Below are 17,633 nucleotides of genomic sequence, written 5' to 3'. Positions count from 1 at the left end.
AGATGCCAAGTGTGAATGAACTCTAAAATGAAAAAAGTAGGCATCAAAAAAAACTTTCTAAAATTTCGAATTTGCTCACAATAAAAACTAATGGTCAAAATTTGGATTTTTTTTTTTAAAGGAAAATCATGTCCAAATTGTTTGATACCAGTATGGTTTCTGGGTGAGAAATGTGTTAAAATTATAGCTGCTCCCATGAAGCATCCAAGGGTGTTAGTTATATCACTGTGTGCTGTGGCAGTAATCCTTTTCCAGGTAACATCTATGCTGTGTCAGGAAGATTTTTAGAACTAACATATTAACTTGTAGCAGTTAAAAATAATAATAATCAGCTATAAGATAAACCAGGACTGGCTTGTGACAATACTATTAATATTCCTTTTTAAAGAAAACATTACAACCTTAAAATAAAGATCAGAGTTAATATAATTTACAAACCTGAAATTGAAATTTAGAAAGTATCAGCTTCACATATTTTCTAAAACCAACAGTGTACAACCATATTACTATGGCTTTTGACAATCTTTTAAAGGCTTTCTTCTGGCCAGATACTCCTCCTTTCTCTGTTTCCTTCTTTCTTGCCTCCTCACCTTCCTTAAGGAATGCACTCCCCCAAGCACTTGGCCTCTCCAAACTTCAGTGACATCTATGGCTTGAGTTAACACCTCCATGCAAGTTAAGTCCGGAATAACTATCTCTAATCCTAAACTGTTCCACTCAAGTTTTCAAGTGCCTCCTGAAGATCTCCATATGGATTATTATTGAAAACAACAAATCAATTGGGTAGCCTACAGAGCCCTGGGAATGTCCACAAATTTTATGTAAAATGCTACATGTATGTGTACATGTGCCCTTTTCTAGAGACAAGGGCCATAACTTTCAGTTTCTCAAATGTATATGCAATCCCAAAGACCATATAAACGCAGATAAGTCATATACTACTAGCATACCAGACCCCCTTGGGATAAATACCAAAGAGTGTATTTTAAATTTTTATTAGGTTTTGTTTTAATTGTGTTATGTTAGTCACCATAAAATACATCATTAGTTTTCAGAGCAGTGTTCCAAGATGCACTGTTTACATACAATACCCAGTGTATTTTTAAAAGGGAAAACAAAGTCCAGATTAAACTGTCTAGGAAAGAACTACTGGTATAGTTAACCTGCCCAAGAAATAGATTCTATAAGCTAGCTAGCATCTTCTAATGCTGTGGATCAGCAAATTCCAGCTTGAGGCCAACTGTTTTTATTAAGAAGTTTTATTGGAACACGACCCTGCCCGTTCATTTACATACTGTCTACAGTTACACTTCTGTGCTACAAAGACAGAGTACTGACAAGAAGCTGTGTAGCTTGCATACCTAAGATATTTACTCTTTCATTCTTTAAGAAGTTTCAGTGACCTCTGGTTTTCTAGATAATCCCTAAATTGATTTTTTAAATCCCACAAAACCACAAAAAGCCCTACCTAAACTTGATAATCAAGAGAAAATCTATTTTCTAGTTTTATTTGTTAGCAATACCAGAAACATGTATCAAGCACACATAACTATATTAATGATAGAGTGTGATTTACCTGCCACTGCTGGGCTGCTGTGGAGAGTGTCTGGAATGATCAGAAGGCTCTGACCGTTGGTCAGGTGATCGTGACCGGCTGTGGCGGGGAGGTCTGTCATGTGATCGACCAGAATGATCTGATGCCAGTGACTGAATTTCTGAAATGTCTGTTAGGTAAAAGGGTGCTATTTATTTTCCCATAAAATGATTATAGTAAAATGTAAGGTACTCCAGGGATAAAAGATATAAGCTACTAAATATAATTTCATATAAAACTGATGTTTTAAAGCATTAACTTCATCAACCACTGATAAAAATGGTGAGCTGCCTACAGAAAATACATAGTGACAACATCAATGGACCCTGAAGGCATAGGCTAAGCGAAGTAGTCAGAGAAAGACAAAACAAAACAAAACAACCACAAAAAACCACAAACCCACACAACGACCAAACTCACAGAAAAAGAGTTCAGATTTGTGGTTACCAGGAGAGTTGGGGGAGGGGGGTACGGGGAATTAGAGGAAGATGCAAACTTTCAGTTACAAAATAAATGACCACCAAGGATGTAATGTACAACATAATGACTACAGCTAACAGTGCTGTTATGGTATATATAAAGCTATTAAAGAGACTAAATCCTAAGAGTTCTCATCAAAAGGCGAACTTTTTTTGTAATTTTATCTATAGGAGTTAACCAAACATATTATGTTATTGTTTCATGATATACATAAATCAAACCATTATGCTATGCACCTTAAACTTCCACATGGATATATGCTGATTTTCTCAATAAAACTAGAAAGTAACTAAAAGTAAACCCTCTACCCTCTAATATATATATAAACAATATATATATTTGTAATTCTTAGATTTTGAAGATGTCTGGCTTGTACAAAAGTATTTCACTCAAACACATCAAATCTTCCTACTACTTCATTAGGGTCACTTAAAGGGGCTCTGCGAACAGAACTGTACTCACCATCTCTCTCAGAGGCATTAGCAGAGTGGATACTGTCAGAAAGATCAGGGACGTTCAATAGGGTAGCCCGTTCATCCCTCTGAACTACCATTTTTAACTTGCCTTTAGACCTTTCTATCAAAGTCTTTGCATCTGTCAGTGACATATTTTCTGTCACAGTACCATTTATCTGCAACAGAAAAGAAACGAGGTTGAAAATAAATGAAAAAAATACAAATGTTAACTTAATGTTATGGATCAGGAATATTTAAATTATCCTTGGCTTGCTGTAAGCAGCAAAATATTCCCTTTATACTTTCCTGTATTATCGAAGTACTCCTCTTCCCCAAAATAATAAAATTTTAATACACTCTTGCTTTGTCAGAAAACCCAAATTAGTATCTCCAAGCCTGTCACTTTCTATTACTTATAAACAAACTAACAAACATTTTAATAATATTTAGTTAGCAAAACACTTATTATGTAAGACTAAATGTATCTACCTACAAAGTAGCTCCTAACAGTGAGTGATATTCATTTGTAGCGATTAATTTGCCAGGATGACTCCAGGACTAAAGAAAGACATCAGTGTTGACATGTAATAACAGACAAACCATTTTTGTCCACTAAAAATGGCAAACCATCCAGTGCCCCAAACATTAGTTTTTAATTTTTTTTTTTTTTTTTTTTGCAAAATTGCTTTCAGCATTAGCAGAAGCTATATGGTTACACTAGAATTTTGTCTTCTATTTCAATTCCTTAAAATGTAAGAACAGGACTATACCTTTAATACAACATCGCCTTCTTGAATATTGCCATCTCTTGCTGCCAAACTATCTTGTGAAATTTCCTTTACAAATATATGGCTGGCCAATCGAAGACCATATTCTGAAAGAATATATTTAAATGTCTTTAGTGTAAAATGCTACGAGACTTAAATAGAGTTTAAAAGCATAAGAGTAATGACCACCTTGAGTTTTTAAGTACAACCAATAATAAGAAATTATTCTTAGCTACCCTGCAAAGATGACATCTCTTCTAATTATCAAAAGTGTGCAAATCAACATGAAAGCAAAAGAAGTTATATGATTCAAGCAAAAGAGTGACAGACCTTATTCCATTTTACTCAGAGAAAAAAGCCCTGAATAACAGACCATTTCTTTCTATGTTGTAATAAAACACTAGCTCTTCAGAAGGTTTAATGAATACAATTCTAAAAAATGAACTGCCTGAGGTTGGAAAAACTCTGGAGAGGTTGGCAATTTTACTGATAACTTGTGTTACCAAGCATACACTGTTTTTGTTTTCTACAATTTCCTAGAGCAAAAGTATTTCCAATCCTACAAACCTCTAACACTGGAGAGACAAATGTAGAGCATTAGGACATAAACTCTGTACTAGTGTTAAGGCTTCAACTAGCTGAGCAGATACAGGCATGAATTATAAATGCCAGTCTTTTCCTTTTAACATCAAGTATCCAAAAGTAAGGCAACATTGATTCTATCTGTGGGTGAGGAAATGGTCACAGTTGAGGAAGGTACCAGAGTGTCCAGAAAACTGTCCAGGGACCTGCAAAACTATAGAATTCTGTTTGTAAACTACAACAATGACAACAACAGGAAAAGCACTGCTCCTGGTTTTCTCAGGAAAGAGAAAAGGACAGTGTCGTTCTGCATTAAGGAAGTGGGGGTGGGGGGGGCAAAAAAAAAAGATCTTGGGGTTTTTGTTTTTAATATGGGATGGGTAGCAGGTCGGCTAACTCAAACTTCTATAAATTACATCAGAGTTACAGCTTAACTTAAGGCAAATACACAAAGAGCGCTCACAAGCAAGAAAATCACGGTAAAAAAAATAAAATGACTTTTGAGGGGATCTAGGCAGGCAAGTATATGTGTTTAATAAATGGTTGTTGTATCACAAAAGAATACAGTATTGATGACAAACTTCTCTTTATTTAAGATTAAAAAGTTACAGGGGCACCTGGGTGGCTTGGTCAGTTAAGTATTTGCCTTCAACTCAGGCCATGATCCCAGGGCCTGGGATGTAGCCCTGTGTCAGGCTTCTTGCTCAGTGGGGAGCCTGCTTCTTCCTCTCCCTCTGCTCCTACCCACCCCCAAGGGCTTCTCTCACTCTCAAAAAACTGAAAAAAAAAAAAAAAATCTTTAAAAAAAAAAGATTAAAAAGTTATAAATGACCAATAAAGAGATGACTTCAAAATAATCCTCATATATTCATATACTCCAAGTGTTTCCTTAGGTAAATATTAACTATGTGCCAGGCATTGTGGATAAAAAAGCAGCAAATGAGAGATAGTCCCTGCACTCCCTGGCAACCTCCACACACACTAGGGGCAAATATAAGTGTAAGAGGACAGATAAAGGCAATACAGGGTTTCGTGTCCAGAATGGAGTCTGAGAAGGCCTCCCTAAAGAAGAAATACTAAAGTGGAAATACTACTGAACCAGAAGGATGAGGGTGTGCATGTGTGATTATGTGGGGTGGGAGTAGGTGGTGGGCAGTGGTAGAGACAGGGTGGTTAAAAATAAATGCATCTCTGTGAAAGTGTCTGTAGAACTGACTGGAAGGGATCCAGAGTCTAGTTTTAGAGACTTACTAAGTTCACTGAAGAGGTTAGGGTTGCTCACCAGACCAAAAAATAATAATAGTAACTATTAGAGAATGTGAGTTAACTACGATTATCATGTAAATGATGGCTGTGATAAACCTGACTGTGATCATTTTATAATGTATATGTATATCAAACCATCAAGTTTGTATTTTAAGTGCATAAAATTTTATGTATTTACATACAATGTTAATTACATCTCAATACAGCTGAAAGAAAAAAGATTATGGTAGTTTGGATAAGGGTGCTGGCATTGGAGAAAGGCAGTAGTGGGATGGTTATTTAAGAGTGCTATTTAGGGGCGCCTGCGTGGCTCAGTGGGTTAAGCCACTGCCTTCGGCTCAGGTCATGATCTCAGGGTCCTAGGATAGAGTCCCGCATCGGGCTTTCTGCTCAGCGGGGAGCCTGCTTCCCCTGCCCGCCTGTATGCCTACTTGGGATCTCTCTCTCTGTCAAATAAATAAAATCTTTGGGGGGGAAAAAAAGTGGTATTTAGGAAGTTAGCATGTATCAAGTGGATACAGGGAAGTGAGGAAAAGAGAGATGTTAAGGATAACTACCATGTTATCCAAACTGGCATGAAAAACCAGGTAGATGGGAATATATTGAACCAGCGACCTCATAAGAAACACAAAAATTTTGAGGAAGATGTGCGTTTCTTTCAAGATATACTGAATTTTAGGAAGCTGAGCTACATGAAACACTGAAGGGAGTATGCCTAAGGGTCAGCTGGCTCACGAAAGTACAGCCGGAGAAATAAGTTTTGCCATCAGCAGCAGATAACTGCGCCAAGGAGTAGATGAGACCACCTGAAGAGGTTATATTGAAGAAAAAAGAGACTCTGGAAGAGAAATCTACCTAAGATCAGAGGGCAGGATGAGGAGAATGAAGTTGAAAGGATACAAAAAGGGGATGGGAGACCCAGAAGGACACAGTATTATCATTCTCTTGAAGCCGAGAGAAGACATTATTTCAAAACACAGGAACTCGAGCTTGCTTCAGCAGCACATATATAAAATACAGGAAGTGGTTAATGCTATGCAAAATGGTGCTGAAAAGGTAAGTAAAATAAACACTGAAAATTTCTACTGAATTAGTGTGCATGGTTTGGGGAGCAAGGTGAAACAGTTATCAGGCCAGAGAGGGTTGGAAAATGACCACAGCAGGGGTGGAGAGTTTGAGAAGTCTGCTACAGAATAAGGTGGGGAGCAAGAACTAGAAAAAGGTCCGTCAGATGCTGGTAGAGCAGATCAAAGTGAGCCCACATGATATTCTTAGTACAACACCTTTTTACCAAAATGATCAGCCACAAATGATCATTTGAGAGACACGTCCACAGCAGAAGGATACCGCAATCAGATTCATTCTTATGAAATCTGATTCAGGGGAGGCAGCTGGCTTTAGTTTCAAAAATGTTAAAGATGCCCTGCATTACAGAAAGATACCCTAACAGGGGGATCCTTCTTCTTAATGTCTTCATTTAAAAAGTATTCTACCCTTCCACACACCCCACCTCCACCAAGTCCAAGATTTCTTCCTATGGTTATGCCACTACTGATTCTAACAGCTAGGTAAAACACTGATTTTGAGCTTGGCGATGGTATGAAATTTATTAGCATAATTTGTATTTGGCTATCCTAATCAAAAGAAATACAAAATCCAACTACTGGACCATTTATTTGAAGGACTATCTGCTACAACAAAATTATTCAAGAGAAAAGTGATGATCCCTGAAGTCTGCTAAACGGGACAAGACCTACCGCAACAGGACATAACAATGAAGATCACAAAAGACAACAAAAGCAAGGATAGGAAGGGATGGCAATTTTACTTCTTACCAAAATTAATGTTAACATTTTCACGTGAAAATGATAAGTGAGTTAGGAGAGAATACCTTCATTTTTCCGGGATTTCACCAACGTGACTTTGGTGGGTTTGGCAGGTTGACTGGAGGCCACAGATCGCCTATCAGACCGTGGGGACAAACTCCTCTCTCTGCTTGCACTTCTATCCCTTGCCCAACTCTTCTCACTCCTTCTACTGACCAGACCGCCACGGCTGCTTCTTGGGTCATGGACTTCCTCATCGTAACTATCTTCTTCATTCTCAGATACCGGTTCAGGATCAGGACGACTAACTGGTATCTGAACTTTCTTCTTCCTCCGAATGGTCTACAAATAAAGTTTACCAAAAAAGCTTACTGATTTCCATATATACTTTCATTTCTAAGAGAAAAGAAAATTACAGTTTTCTGGTCCCATATCAATTAAACTAATTATGAATCAGAGAGACACAATATACAACAAATTACTATTTCCATAATGGATGTGTTTTCTGCTCTCGACAGATCCGGTTAAGAACCAAATTTGAAATAGTGAGTCAAATGAAGTCCTTAGTTACTTAATTCAGAAAGATTCTCTAGGTGTAATAATCACCAGCTTAAAAAAGAACTAATAACTGTTGGTGGTTGGAATGAAGGATGGAGCACTGTACTCTAGTACCATCAAATATACTGTAGTTGCTACCAAGCAAATTTGTAAGCCCAACTTGACTCCTTTAGATTTTCAGAATCCATCAATATCAAGGCCCACAACTGTCTTACTGAAACTCTTAACAGAGAAATTTACTTTACTTCCACACTAACATTCAACTAAGTCAAGTTGGAGCTAATAACTCTATTATACTTCACCAATACAAACTGCTTTCAGTTTCTGTATCTCTCCAATTTGTAATTTCTCATCTTGGCATAAATCCCTTCTTCTGGCTTTCTTTCCTCAATGACTCTAATAAATGGTTCAATTTTCCCTGTTCATTTATTTCCTTCACTTTCTGTAGGTTCAAGATCTTCAAGCATTACCTGATGGAGTGGCCTCTTAATCCCTGAACTCACCTTCTCACTCTGATATACCCAGAATCTCATCAGATATCTGTAAGATCTTCTTGGGTTAACATTCCTTGTCTCTACTTTTGATGCTTTGATCTACTGAAACTTTTCGGTTCCCATCTTCTTTTGGACTCCTTTCTCTCCTATTCTCCCAGTCCATTAATTCCTTCCTGGTTTCACCTACCTTGCTCTCAAGTTTTCATGGAATGTCATGCTGTGATATTTAAAGGACTTTCTCTTGACCTCTCAATCACCTGCTATGAAAAACTCTAGTCCTGTATTACCTTTACCTTCAGATGGCTGTTTTTCCACACTTTGCTGAGTAGGTCCTCCATAAATTCATTTTATTTAACAGAATTCTTTTGCTTGTTCAGTACTCCTTTCCTCTACCTCTTGCCTCTCTATGGAATTTGCTAACATGGGTATTCCAAAACCATTCTCCAAGATCCCAGTCGCTTAGCCTGACTCACAGAGATCAGTGCCACTTTACTTCCTTTATACTCCTACATTTTTTCAGTATCTCACTTATTTATTCATTTCTTCCTTTGGGGCTCAAAGACCAAGCCCTCCTCTTCCTGGATGAATGAAATCCTCCCATATGAGCTCTTATTCTTATCCCTACCCACCTCCAACAACTTCTTAATCAGTAACAACCCCTGAAGGTACTTGTAACTTTCATGTCTCCCTCAAATTTGTTCTCTGCCTATTATTCATCTGCTAATTAATCCTCTATTCCTCTGTCTTATTACACATTTCCAAGTTATCCTATCTCTTCCCTTTGTGGCTAATTTTCTTCAAAGAGCTGCTCTAACACTTAATACGGCTTGCTGCTCCTTTTTACTACCAAGGATAATCAGAGAAGGCCGTTCTGAGGAAACAACACTGAAGCTGAAGAAGCAGCAAAATGCCAGTACATGAAAAGAGACAGGTCAGTTCCCTGTTAGGAACTGAGAGAAGACTGTCTGTCTTTCCACCCTCTGTGCCCCATAGCTCAGGCCCTTATCCAGTAACACTTACTATAAAACATTCTTAACTGACTCTCTGCATTTTAGCCACACCTCTACTTCAAGCTCCAACAAACTATTTTAGAAGTAATACTTCTGCAGTGTTACTTTTTTAAATCTTTAATTCCTCCCTAGCAATATACAAACAAAAAAAAAGTAACCAGATAAGGACTAGGAGCTTTCCATGTCTTCCTTCAAGAGAGTGCCTGCCACCGCTGTAAAATTGACCGCATCTGAAACTACTCTCAATCTCCAATGTGCATTATGGTTATGATTGTGTATATCCATTTAACCTGTCAAGATTCAGGTTTCTGGGAGAAGGTCCTTGCCATGCATTTTAACTATACAGTTAATGAAGTATTTGTAACTAGTTAATTGCTGAACTTACTGATAAATATCCAATCCTGTTATAATTCTCTATGTTAATGGTTGTACACTTACAAGAAGATATTTAGCAGGTTTGACAATTATGCTTGCTTGATTTTATCACTGAAAATTTTGAAAGAGAAATTTGGGGGGAAATGCCTACTTCAAAACAGTTTTGCTAAATTAAAGATTCAAATGTAAAATAAAACAATGAAATCCTGTAAGTACTAGAATAAAGTACAAGATATATAATTCTATAACTCTGATAAGGTAAAGGGGTTTATAAGCCTGACAGCAAAGATGGAACCAACCAAGTGAACATCTGACAGATTTGACAACGTAAAAATGAAGGCATTTCAGTATTGGAACAAAATGACATAAAACAACCCCCCAATCACCATAAACAACAACTCAGAAAAGCATATGGGGAAACAATACATGTAGTATATATGACATAAGACTAACCATCCTAATATATACAGCTCTCTAGTATGACAATTATCACCATAAAGATGCAAAAGAATAAGCAAAAAAGAAACATAAATGGGCAATATATACACAACGGGATAAACTCATTTGTACTATAAAATATTTCACTTGAAATACTATGTTCAGTCTGTTTGGCAAAGATTTAAAAACTGTTGATAAAACTGGACTTACAATAGCCTACTGGCTTTCTGAAGGGCATTGGCAATACATACATCAAGTCATTCATGCCTTCTGGCTGAAAAGCCACTCCTAAAATGTTATTCCTAAACAGGAACTGAATAGGTAGGTAGAAACACAATGATCTTCAACACAGTATTTTTTTAATACCTGTAGAAACTGGATGCTGAAATGCCCACCCATGAATGGGTTAGGTAAGTAGCCCCATGGAGATATACTGAAGTGCTCAAAGAGGTCATCTTTAGGAGATGTTTCTGCTGAGTCATTTACTTCATAATGCTTTTTTAGGATAGTCAGAATTTTAATAAAAATTATACATGCTCACTGTGTCATAAACTATTTCTATCCTCACATTGTTAAATCTAAATTAGCCTACTTATGGCAGTTACATTATCCAGTAAAGTTCTAACATTTTAGTTCAACAGAAAAGAAATAATTTATTTGCTTAATAGCCAAGAAGCTCTTAGCTTATGGAAAGATAATCATAAACAACCAACCACCCCAATGTAAGAGCACAGGGAAGAAAACTGGGGTCAGGGAAAGAGGAAGTGGTTATTCAGAACTGGAAAAAAAAATTAAATAAGGAAAAACAATGTATATATGATCTTGAGGTTCTGGACATGGCTGGGGATGAATTAAGAAAGCCGCCCCACAATGAAAGACCACAATCTAAGACACAGGTTTTATTTCAAAAGTCATATGGCAATGATAAACTTAACAAAGCAAGATATGAGCCAATCGCTTCAAATGTAGAAATGAACAACAGCTCTCTGCTGATTAAAACACCCTTCTACTCAATCCCCCTATAACCTCTCCCTATAAAGCAAAAAAAGACTTGCCCAACCTTCCTAAGTTCTGCCTGTCCAACTCATGTAGCTAATTAAGTATACTTAGAGCAAAATCTATCCCTGAGCTGCCCCAAATCCTTTTCCTATTTCAAATACATTACAGGTTTTGGACCTACTTCTTACAAAATAATTTCTATTGGGAAAAGTCTGAGGTGTAGGAATACAACTTTCTTAGATGCATTATTGATATGGAGTATGTAAGTTGAATATTTTGCATGCCAACAACAACAACAACAACAAAACCCAGCTCAACATTTCAGGAGAACAGGGAGCTTAAAAAGTTGGGGTTATAAGCGAAGCTCACAACCTCATGTATAAGGGAGAAAAACCCAATTTACCTAAGGTGCTCACTTGGAATGTGAAACTGAAAAACACTGTAAATAATAATAACAATGCTAAGGATCAGCAGCTAAGGCAAGAATGCTAAAACTGACTCAGTTTTAAGATAAGCAATTATAAAAATTAGTAATTTGCTTCCATAAACACTATAAGCTCATGTTCTAAAAACTGTTTAAAAACTCTACCACCCACTAACCAGTATGTATACGAGAACTATGATTTTAAAATGACATTACAGTTGTAAATATATAATTAAAATGAAGTTGTGAAAATATATAACTCAAAAGATGATATCTGTCATTTGGAATGCCGTAACTCAAGAGTGGGTATACTGCGATTTGAGAAAACTCTCACCTCACCAGCATTAACACTGGTGTGGAAATAAACCATATGTCAAGCAGCCTACACAAGAGAAGAGGGCCTAGCAACTGTGCACAGTCTTAGCACAGTCTCAGGGAATACACCTTCTAGATCTCACCCAATCCCTAAGGTCCAAACATAATGGTGGCCTTCCTTTCACACCCTCTCCCTTCCACTGGGGCCACTGTGGTTCTGAGTGTCTGCTAGGAAGTAGAAAAGTTCTCAGCAGCCAAGGCAGGGCAAACCACCTAGCTGCCTACTCTGGCTCTTCTTCCTGCTCTGTATACCTGATCTAAAGCCTCAAAGCAGTGCCTTTATCAGTCCTTTCAGAAGCTAGAAGGGCAAAAACGTGGGGAAGGAGCAAAGTGGGTAAAAGAAACAGCTAATATGCTCCTAAATATATATAATTTTAAATAGGACTTTTACATTAAATCCATTTTGTGCCACACTGGCTTAGTTTTACCTGTTATTTGTAGCCAGTTATTAAGAGTTAACTGAACTTCTTTTCCCTTATTTAAAAAAAAAAAAAAAGACTTTTAGAGAAATAATGAAATAGAAGACAGTTCCAGCTATATACTAAAACAGTAACATTAAAATGCACCCTGAACAACCCTACAATGAAAATCTTACCACTTTCTCTCTCCTCAAACTGTATCAGAATAACAAGGAAAGTGGTTGATGATGTATATGTTCAAGGGACAATGTAAAACTTGCCCATTAAACAAATCCTGTAACAGAAAACAGGGCTAAATATTTCTAACAGTCTACCATGCCAAGATTCAATCTAACATAAGTACTTTAAAAAGAAGGAAACATTAAGCGATAAAAAGGTGACCATTCAATCACCCCCCACCTTTCCTCTTCAATCAAATAAATAAATAAATACTAGATAATAAATAAATAAATCCTAGTACCTAAATTTTGAGAAAATATACACACAGTGATAAAACACATCGCCAGTTATTAGAAAAAACACTCTTGTAAGTTAACTTTAGAACTACTGATCCAGTTTTCATTTTCTTAAAGGGTTAAGATGAACTTAAAAAACCAGAAACGTATCAACCCTAATGTTGATACTTTTGCTAAATTAAAGGTAAAAGATACTTACAATTTTTGCATTCTTCCCACTTTTCCTTAGTTGTTGAACAGCAAAGGCATGTTCAACATTATCCATTGAAACTCCGTTAACCATTGCAACTCGGTCATTTTCCCTAAGGAAAATAAGGTCATCAAAATAACAAGTTAGAGAAAAAACATACAGACAGGTTTGTGAATACATTTTCAAGATGGGTTCTTCCACAAAAATATTTCAATTATAGCCTAATCTATTTGTCTTCAGATCAATGATACAATAATGTCAAATAACTTTCTGATTTCCTATAACATTTAGAAACTAACCTTAGGCCACTAATGTTTTTAAATCATTAATACAATGTTTTTACAAAAGAGTGAACAGGTACCACAACAAAAAATAATTTTTGGTGGTACAATTAGAGGACATTAAATGATACATGTTACATAGCTGGGAAAAGTACTTTAACATAAGTACTTCCCTTCTTAAAAAGCAGTCTTTCTCCTTCCAGTTTTCTTTCAATCTTTCTGACCACAGCTCACTTTTTGCTAGGTAGCGTATCTTCCTTCTCTCTTTCCCTTGTTTATCTTAACTGAACAATAAGGACAAGATTAACAGTGAGCTGTTCCTGAAGGCTAAATTCCACCCCAAACTGTCTAACAAGTTTTCTCTTCATCTTTATTTTTACAGTAATCACCCATTTAAGGTAAGGGATACTAGCTTTCCATTTATGGTATCTCTATTATCTCTAAGTAGAAATGTATGTTAATTTAAGGAAATCCCTAGCAGAATTCGCCAGTGACTGAGGGTAGGAACAGTGCTTGTAACCAAGTACTAAAAGAAATGTGCTTACTGTAGCTGTCCTTCAGCAGGTCCCCCTTTCAGCACATCTGAAATTACTATGGAAGTTTCCCCACTCTGAAAATGAGGGTTGTCTCTTCCACCAGATATTGCAATTCCAAATCCAAATCCAGGAGCCTAAAGTAATAATTATGGAAAAACACTCCTATTACGAAAAATAATTGTTCACTGTATGATACAATCTAATAAAGTTTAAATATAAAAATTACCATCTTATTACATCTATGATTCAAACACTTGCTTGTGTGATACATATCAGAATGATCTATACTGATATGGGAATGCATACTCTAATAAATTAAATGCTGGACATAAAAGATTATTAAAATTTGCTGATTCCAATGTTTTCTAAGTACTAAAACATATTTTAAAATTCTGAACACTACAATCCTGCATTTACTTTTATCATAAGAGCTCTTGAAGGTATTGGCAACGCACTAGTGTTATCATCACAAAACTGGCAAATAATTTATAGAATGAATACTTAATTAGTATAAACATCTGATGCCACCTTGTATAATAAATATCAATAAGCTGTGAAAATCAAATATATTATTTCACCATCCTTCAACTATGCTAAAAATCTCTTTAGAAGTAATACATTATAAGAATATCTTATATGCACATTGCATAGAACAGAAAGTAGAACCGTATCAAACCGTTTAAAAAACATTTTTAATGGGGCACCTGGGTGGCTCAGTTGTTAATCATCTGCCTTCAGCTCAGAGCATAATCCCAGGGTCTGGGATCCAGCCCCAGCTCTGTGAGAAGCCTTCTTCTCCCTCCCCCAATCCCCCTGCTGTGTTCCCTCTCTGGCTCTGTCAAATAAATAAAATCTTTAAATAAATAAATAAAATATATTTTTAATTAAAGAAAATAATAAACTATATACTTCTAAATGACCTGAAAATATTAATCACAATAACTGAGGGCAGACCAATACAAAGAAAACTGAAAATATTTCCAAGTTAAAAAATTACTAAACTCATATCTTCCTAAAATACAAGAATAAATCACTACATAAAACCATTCCCTTAGTATAACTCAAAACTGACAATATCCAAATTACAAAACAGAAACAGGCCTAAAATTTCAAAAATATGATTAGAAAGAAACAACTGTTGGCACAGAATTAGGAAATACGAGAAACTACTTTACAGAACAAATTCAAATACATTTGAAAACCCTGATGAACCAGGGACACCTGGGTGGCTCAGTCAGTTAAGCTTCTGCCTTCCACTCAGGTCATGATCCCAGGGTACTGGAATCCAGCCAGGCAGCGGGGTCCCTGCTCATCAGCAGGGAGTCTGATTCTTCCTCTGCTTCTTTCCCCCACTTGTGTGCACACATGCTCTCTCAAATAAGTAAGATCTTTTTTTAAAAAGGGTAAAGGGAAGAAAAAGAAAATCCAGATGAACCCGATTATTGAAATGACTCAGAAATTAAAAATGCAATTTAAACAACACAATTTCCGGAAATGAAATAGAGAAAATTATCCCACAAAAAAAGCACCAGCCACAGATGATTTCATAGGCAAATTCTACCAAGACATCATTGTCCAGGTAGCCTCAACGCCTCATAAACTGTTCCAAAGCACTGAAAATGAAGGAAAGCTTCTAAACTTTTCTATAAAGCAACTATAATACTGACATCTAAATGATAGTGACTGTCTATAAAGACAGAGCCCCACTCCAAATATTAAAGCCCAAAATGATTTCTATATAACTATACAAAAAGTATTAAGCAAAAAAAAAAAAAAGAGGAAACAGAGGGCTACTTCTGACAAATACTCCATGACAAAATGATATATTACAAGAATGCAAGATTGATGTATAAGGAAATTCACTGGTATCATACACATATCCTATTACTAAATCTAAAGGAAAAAAAATTCTATGATTATATCCACAGACTTTAAAAAGGACTTTGACAAAATCTAACAGTTACTAATAAAGAAATTTTTTAAAAAATACAAGAGAATTCAATCTGTTGTGATAGTTGCTTTTTATTAAAATATGTGAAGAAAATCCAGCTTCACATACAAACACAGTTTAAAAAAAAAAAAAAGGAAGCAGCCCTTTTAGGTTATTCTGGATATTTATGTTTGATTTTATACCAAAACTTGGTGTGAGCTTCCTAACAGCTGCAATGTACAATCTGAAACATATCAATGAATTTTTTGTACTCCTATACCCATTGGCAGGTTTTGCACTTCCAATGGGTATTTTTAACCATTATTGGTTTTATAATAGCATGCCTTGGTCATGTGAAAAATACTTGGGCAAATCTTTGAAAGGATAACATATTTCATTATATATTTTTTTAAAATTCTGTATTGTGGTGCCTGGGTGGACTTTGGAACGTCTGACTTTGGCTCAGGGTCATGATCTCAGGGTCCTGGGATGGAGCCTCCTATCACTCTGGGCTCAGCAGGAGTCTGCTTGTCCCTCTGTCCCTCCCCACCCCTCTACCCCGCACTGCTCATACCCTCACATTCTCTCTCAAATTCTCAAGTAAATAAAATCACAAAAAAATAAAAATAAAGATTGTGTATTAATATCACCAATCTCATCAAAATCTCTAAGTACTGAAAAGCTATTGGCTCATGGTAGCAGGTGAAAGCTTTCCAAATGTTAGTTTTTGCTTTAAATTCAATTTTCTTTATTGGCAACAAATACATCAGAATTGCTTTCCCTGAAGCAACAGGTACTCATTCATTTGAGAAAAATGTCTGTCAAATATTCAACTCTGGATAACCATATCTTCCTTCAGGTAAACATCGTGTTACACACACAGACATATGCACAACTCGTTTCCAAGTCAAACAATCACAAAAGTACTTCAGTATAAAGTGTCTTATGCATATATACTATTTCAATGAGTAATTTAAAAACTGTACTCAAAAGCTGAGATGCAGTAAAACTAAAACTAATAATTTTTACTGCTTCGAATCATTCAGAAACGAACTTGGAACTGTTCTTTAAACCGTGAGTGTATGGCAGTGACTGTTAGTAAATGTTTGATGCCATTACCTTGATTTGGGGCTATGGCAGCCAGTTTTACCCAACACTACTTCTGGACCTTTACTACAAAAATATCAATATAGTGCAAAAGACAAATAATATTTTCATACTGTTAGGAAAATAATTTGCACTTGAGCCTAAAAAGGTTTCAGAGACATGGTGGGGGTCCTCAGACCATACTTTGAAAACACTGATATTAGGAACTTCTAAAAAATAAGAAAAAGCGGGGGGAAAAAAACCCTACCAAAATAACAATAAAACAATGAAACAGATCATTTGCAGAAGATACACAAGATATTAAAACTCATAATTAGAGAAATGCAAATTAAATTAAAACCACACAGTGAATGATAAAACTTAAAAGTATGACAAGACATTTTATTGGGAGGGCTGTAGAGAAAAAGGTATTCTTACACACTACGGATAGATATGTAAACTTTAATTCTTTAGGAATTTGTTAATACCAAACTAAACTATAAAAGCACTATTCTTTTGACAAAGCAAACCAATTTCTAGGAATTTACCCTAAAGATACATATACATCTCCAACAATATGAAAATACATACAGAGTTATTCCTTGCAAATTGTTAACTGCAAATAGTGGGGGAAAATCTAAATGCCCACAGAATACCTGTAGAGCAGTGGGTAGTAGAGGGTGGGATTATTTTGCTTTTTATCCTCCTCAGAAAAGGCTCAAACTAATCTTTCATTCTATATACTTTAATGTTGTTCGTTTACATCTTTCTTGATAATTCTTTTATTTAAAAATGTTAAAATAACACAAAAATATTATAAAGAAATATTGAAAATGTCAGGAACTTTCAGTAAGAAAGACAGAGATGAGAAGTTATTTTCCTTAAGATTTACTTGTGAGTATTCCTTCTCAGCCTTTAAGCTAAGATCAAGTGTAGATTTACTTGTGAGCAAATCTAGGTACAGTTTTTGGCTGCATTGAGCCAGGGTCAAAAACCTAGCCTGGACCACTGCTTCTATGTACCCCTGGCACTTTGTAAGGCATGTAAATCCTGGATCAGTGTTTGCTCCAGTTCATTTAATGACTAGCCAGAA

The 17,633-nt window shown here is 36.0% G+C and overlaps 1 protein-coding gene across 6 annotated transcripts in view; it reads right to left on the bottom strand.

The window, feature by feature from the left end:
* The window catches only part of TJP1 (tight junction protein 1), a 243,038-nt gene that overhangs the window by 48,167 nt on the left and 177,238 nt on the right, over positions 1-17,633 (bottom strand). For all 6 annotated transcript variants that reach the window (XM_059371689.1, XM_059371690.1, XM_059371693.1 and 3 more), the window contains 6 exons: positions 13,534-13,658; positions 12,717-12,819; positions 7,036-7,312; positions 3,300-3,403; positions 2,537-2,705; positions 1,577-1,724 (listed from right to left, as the gene is read on the bottom strand). In XM_059371689.1, the coding sequence (XP_059227672.1) occupies positions 1,577-1,724; positions 2,537-2,705; positions 3,300-3,403; positions 7,036-7,312; positions 12,717-12,819; positions 13,534-13,658 (926 nt within the window). The remainder of the gene's footprint in view (positions 1-1,576; positions 1,725-2,536; positions 2,706-3,299; positions 3,404-7,035; positions 7,313-12,716; positions 12,820-13,533; positions 13,659-17,633) is intronic.

Source organism: Mustela nigripes, chromosome 13 (genome assembly GCF_022355385.1).
Source record: "Mustela nigripes isolate SB6536 chromosome 13, MUSNIG.SB6536, whole genome shotgun sequence".
NCBI lineage: Eukaryota > Metazoa > Chordata > Mammalia > Carnivora > Mustelidae > Mustela > Mustela nigripes.
Note: the sequence above shows the minus strand (reverse complement) of the source record. Positions and strands in the feature narration are given on the sequence as shown.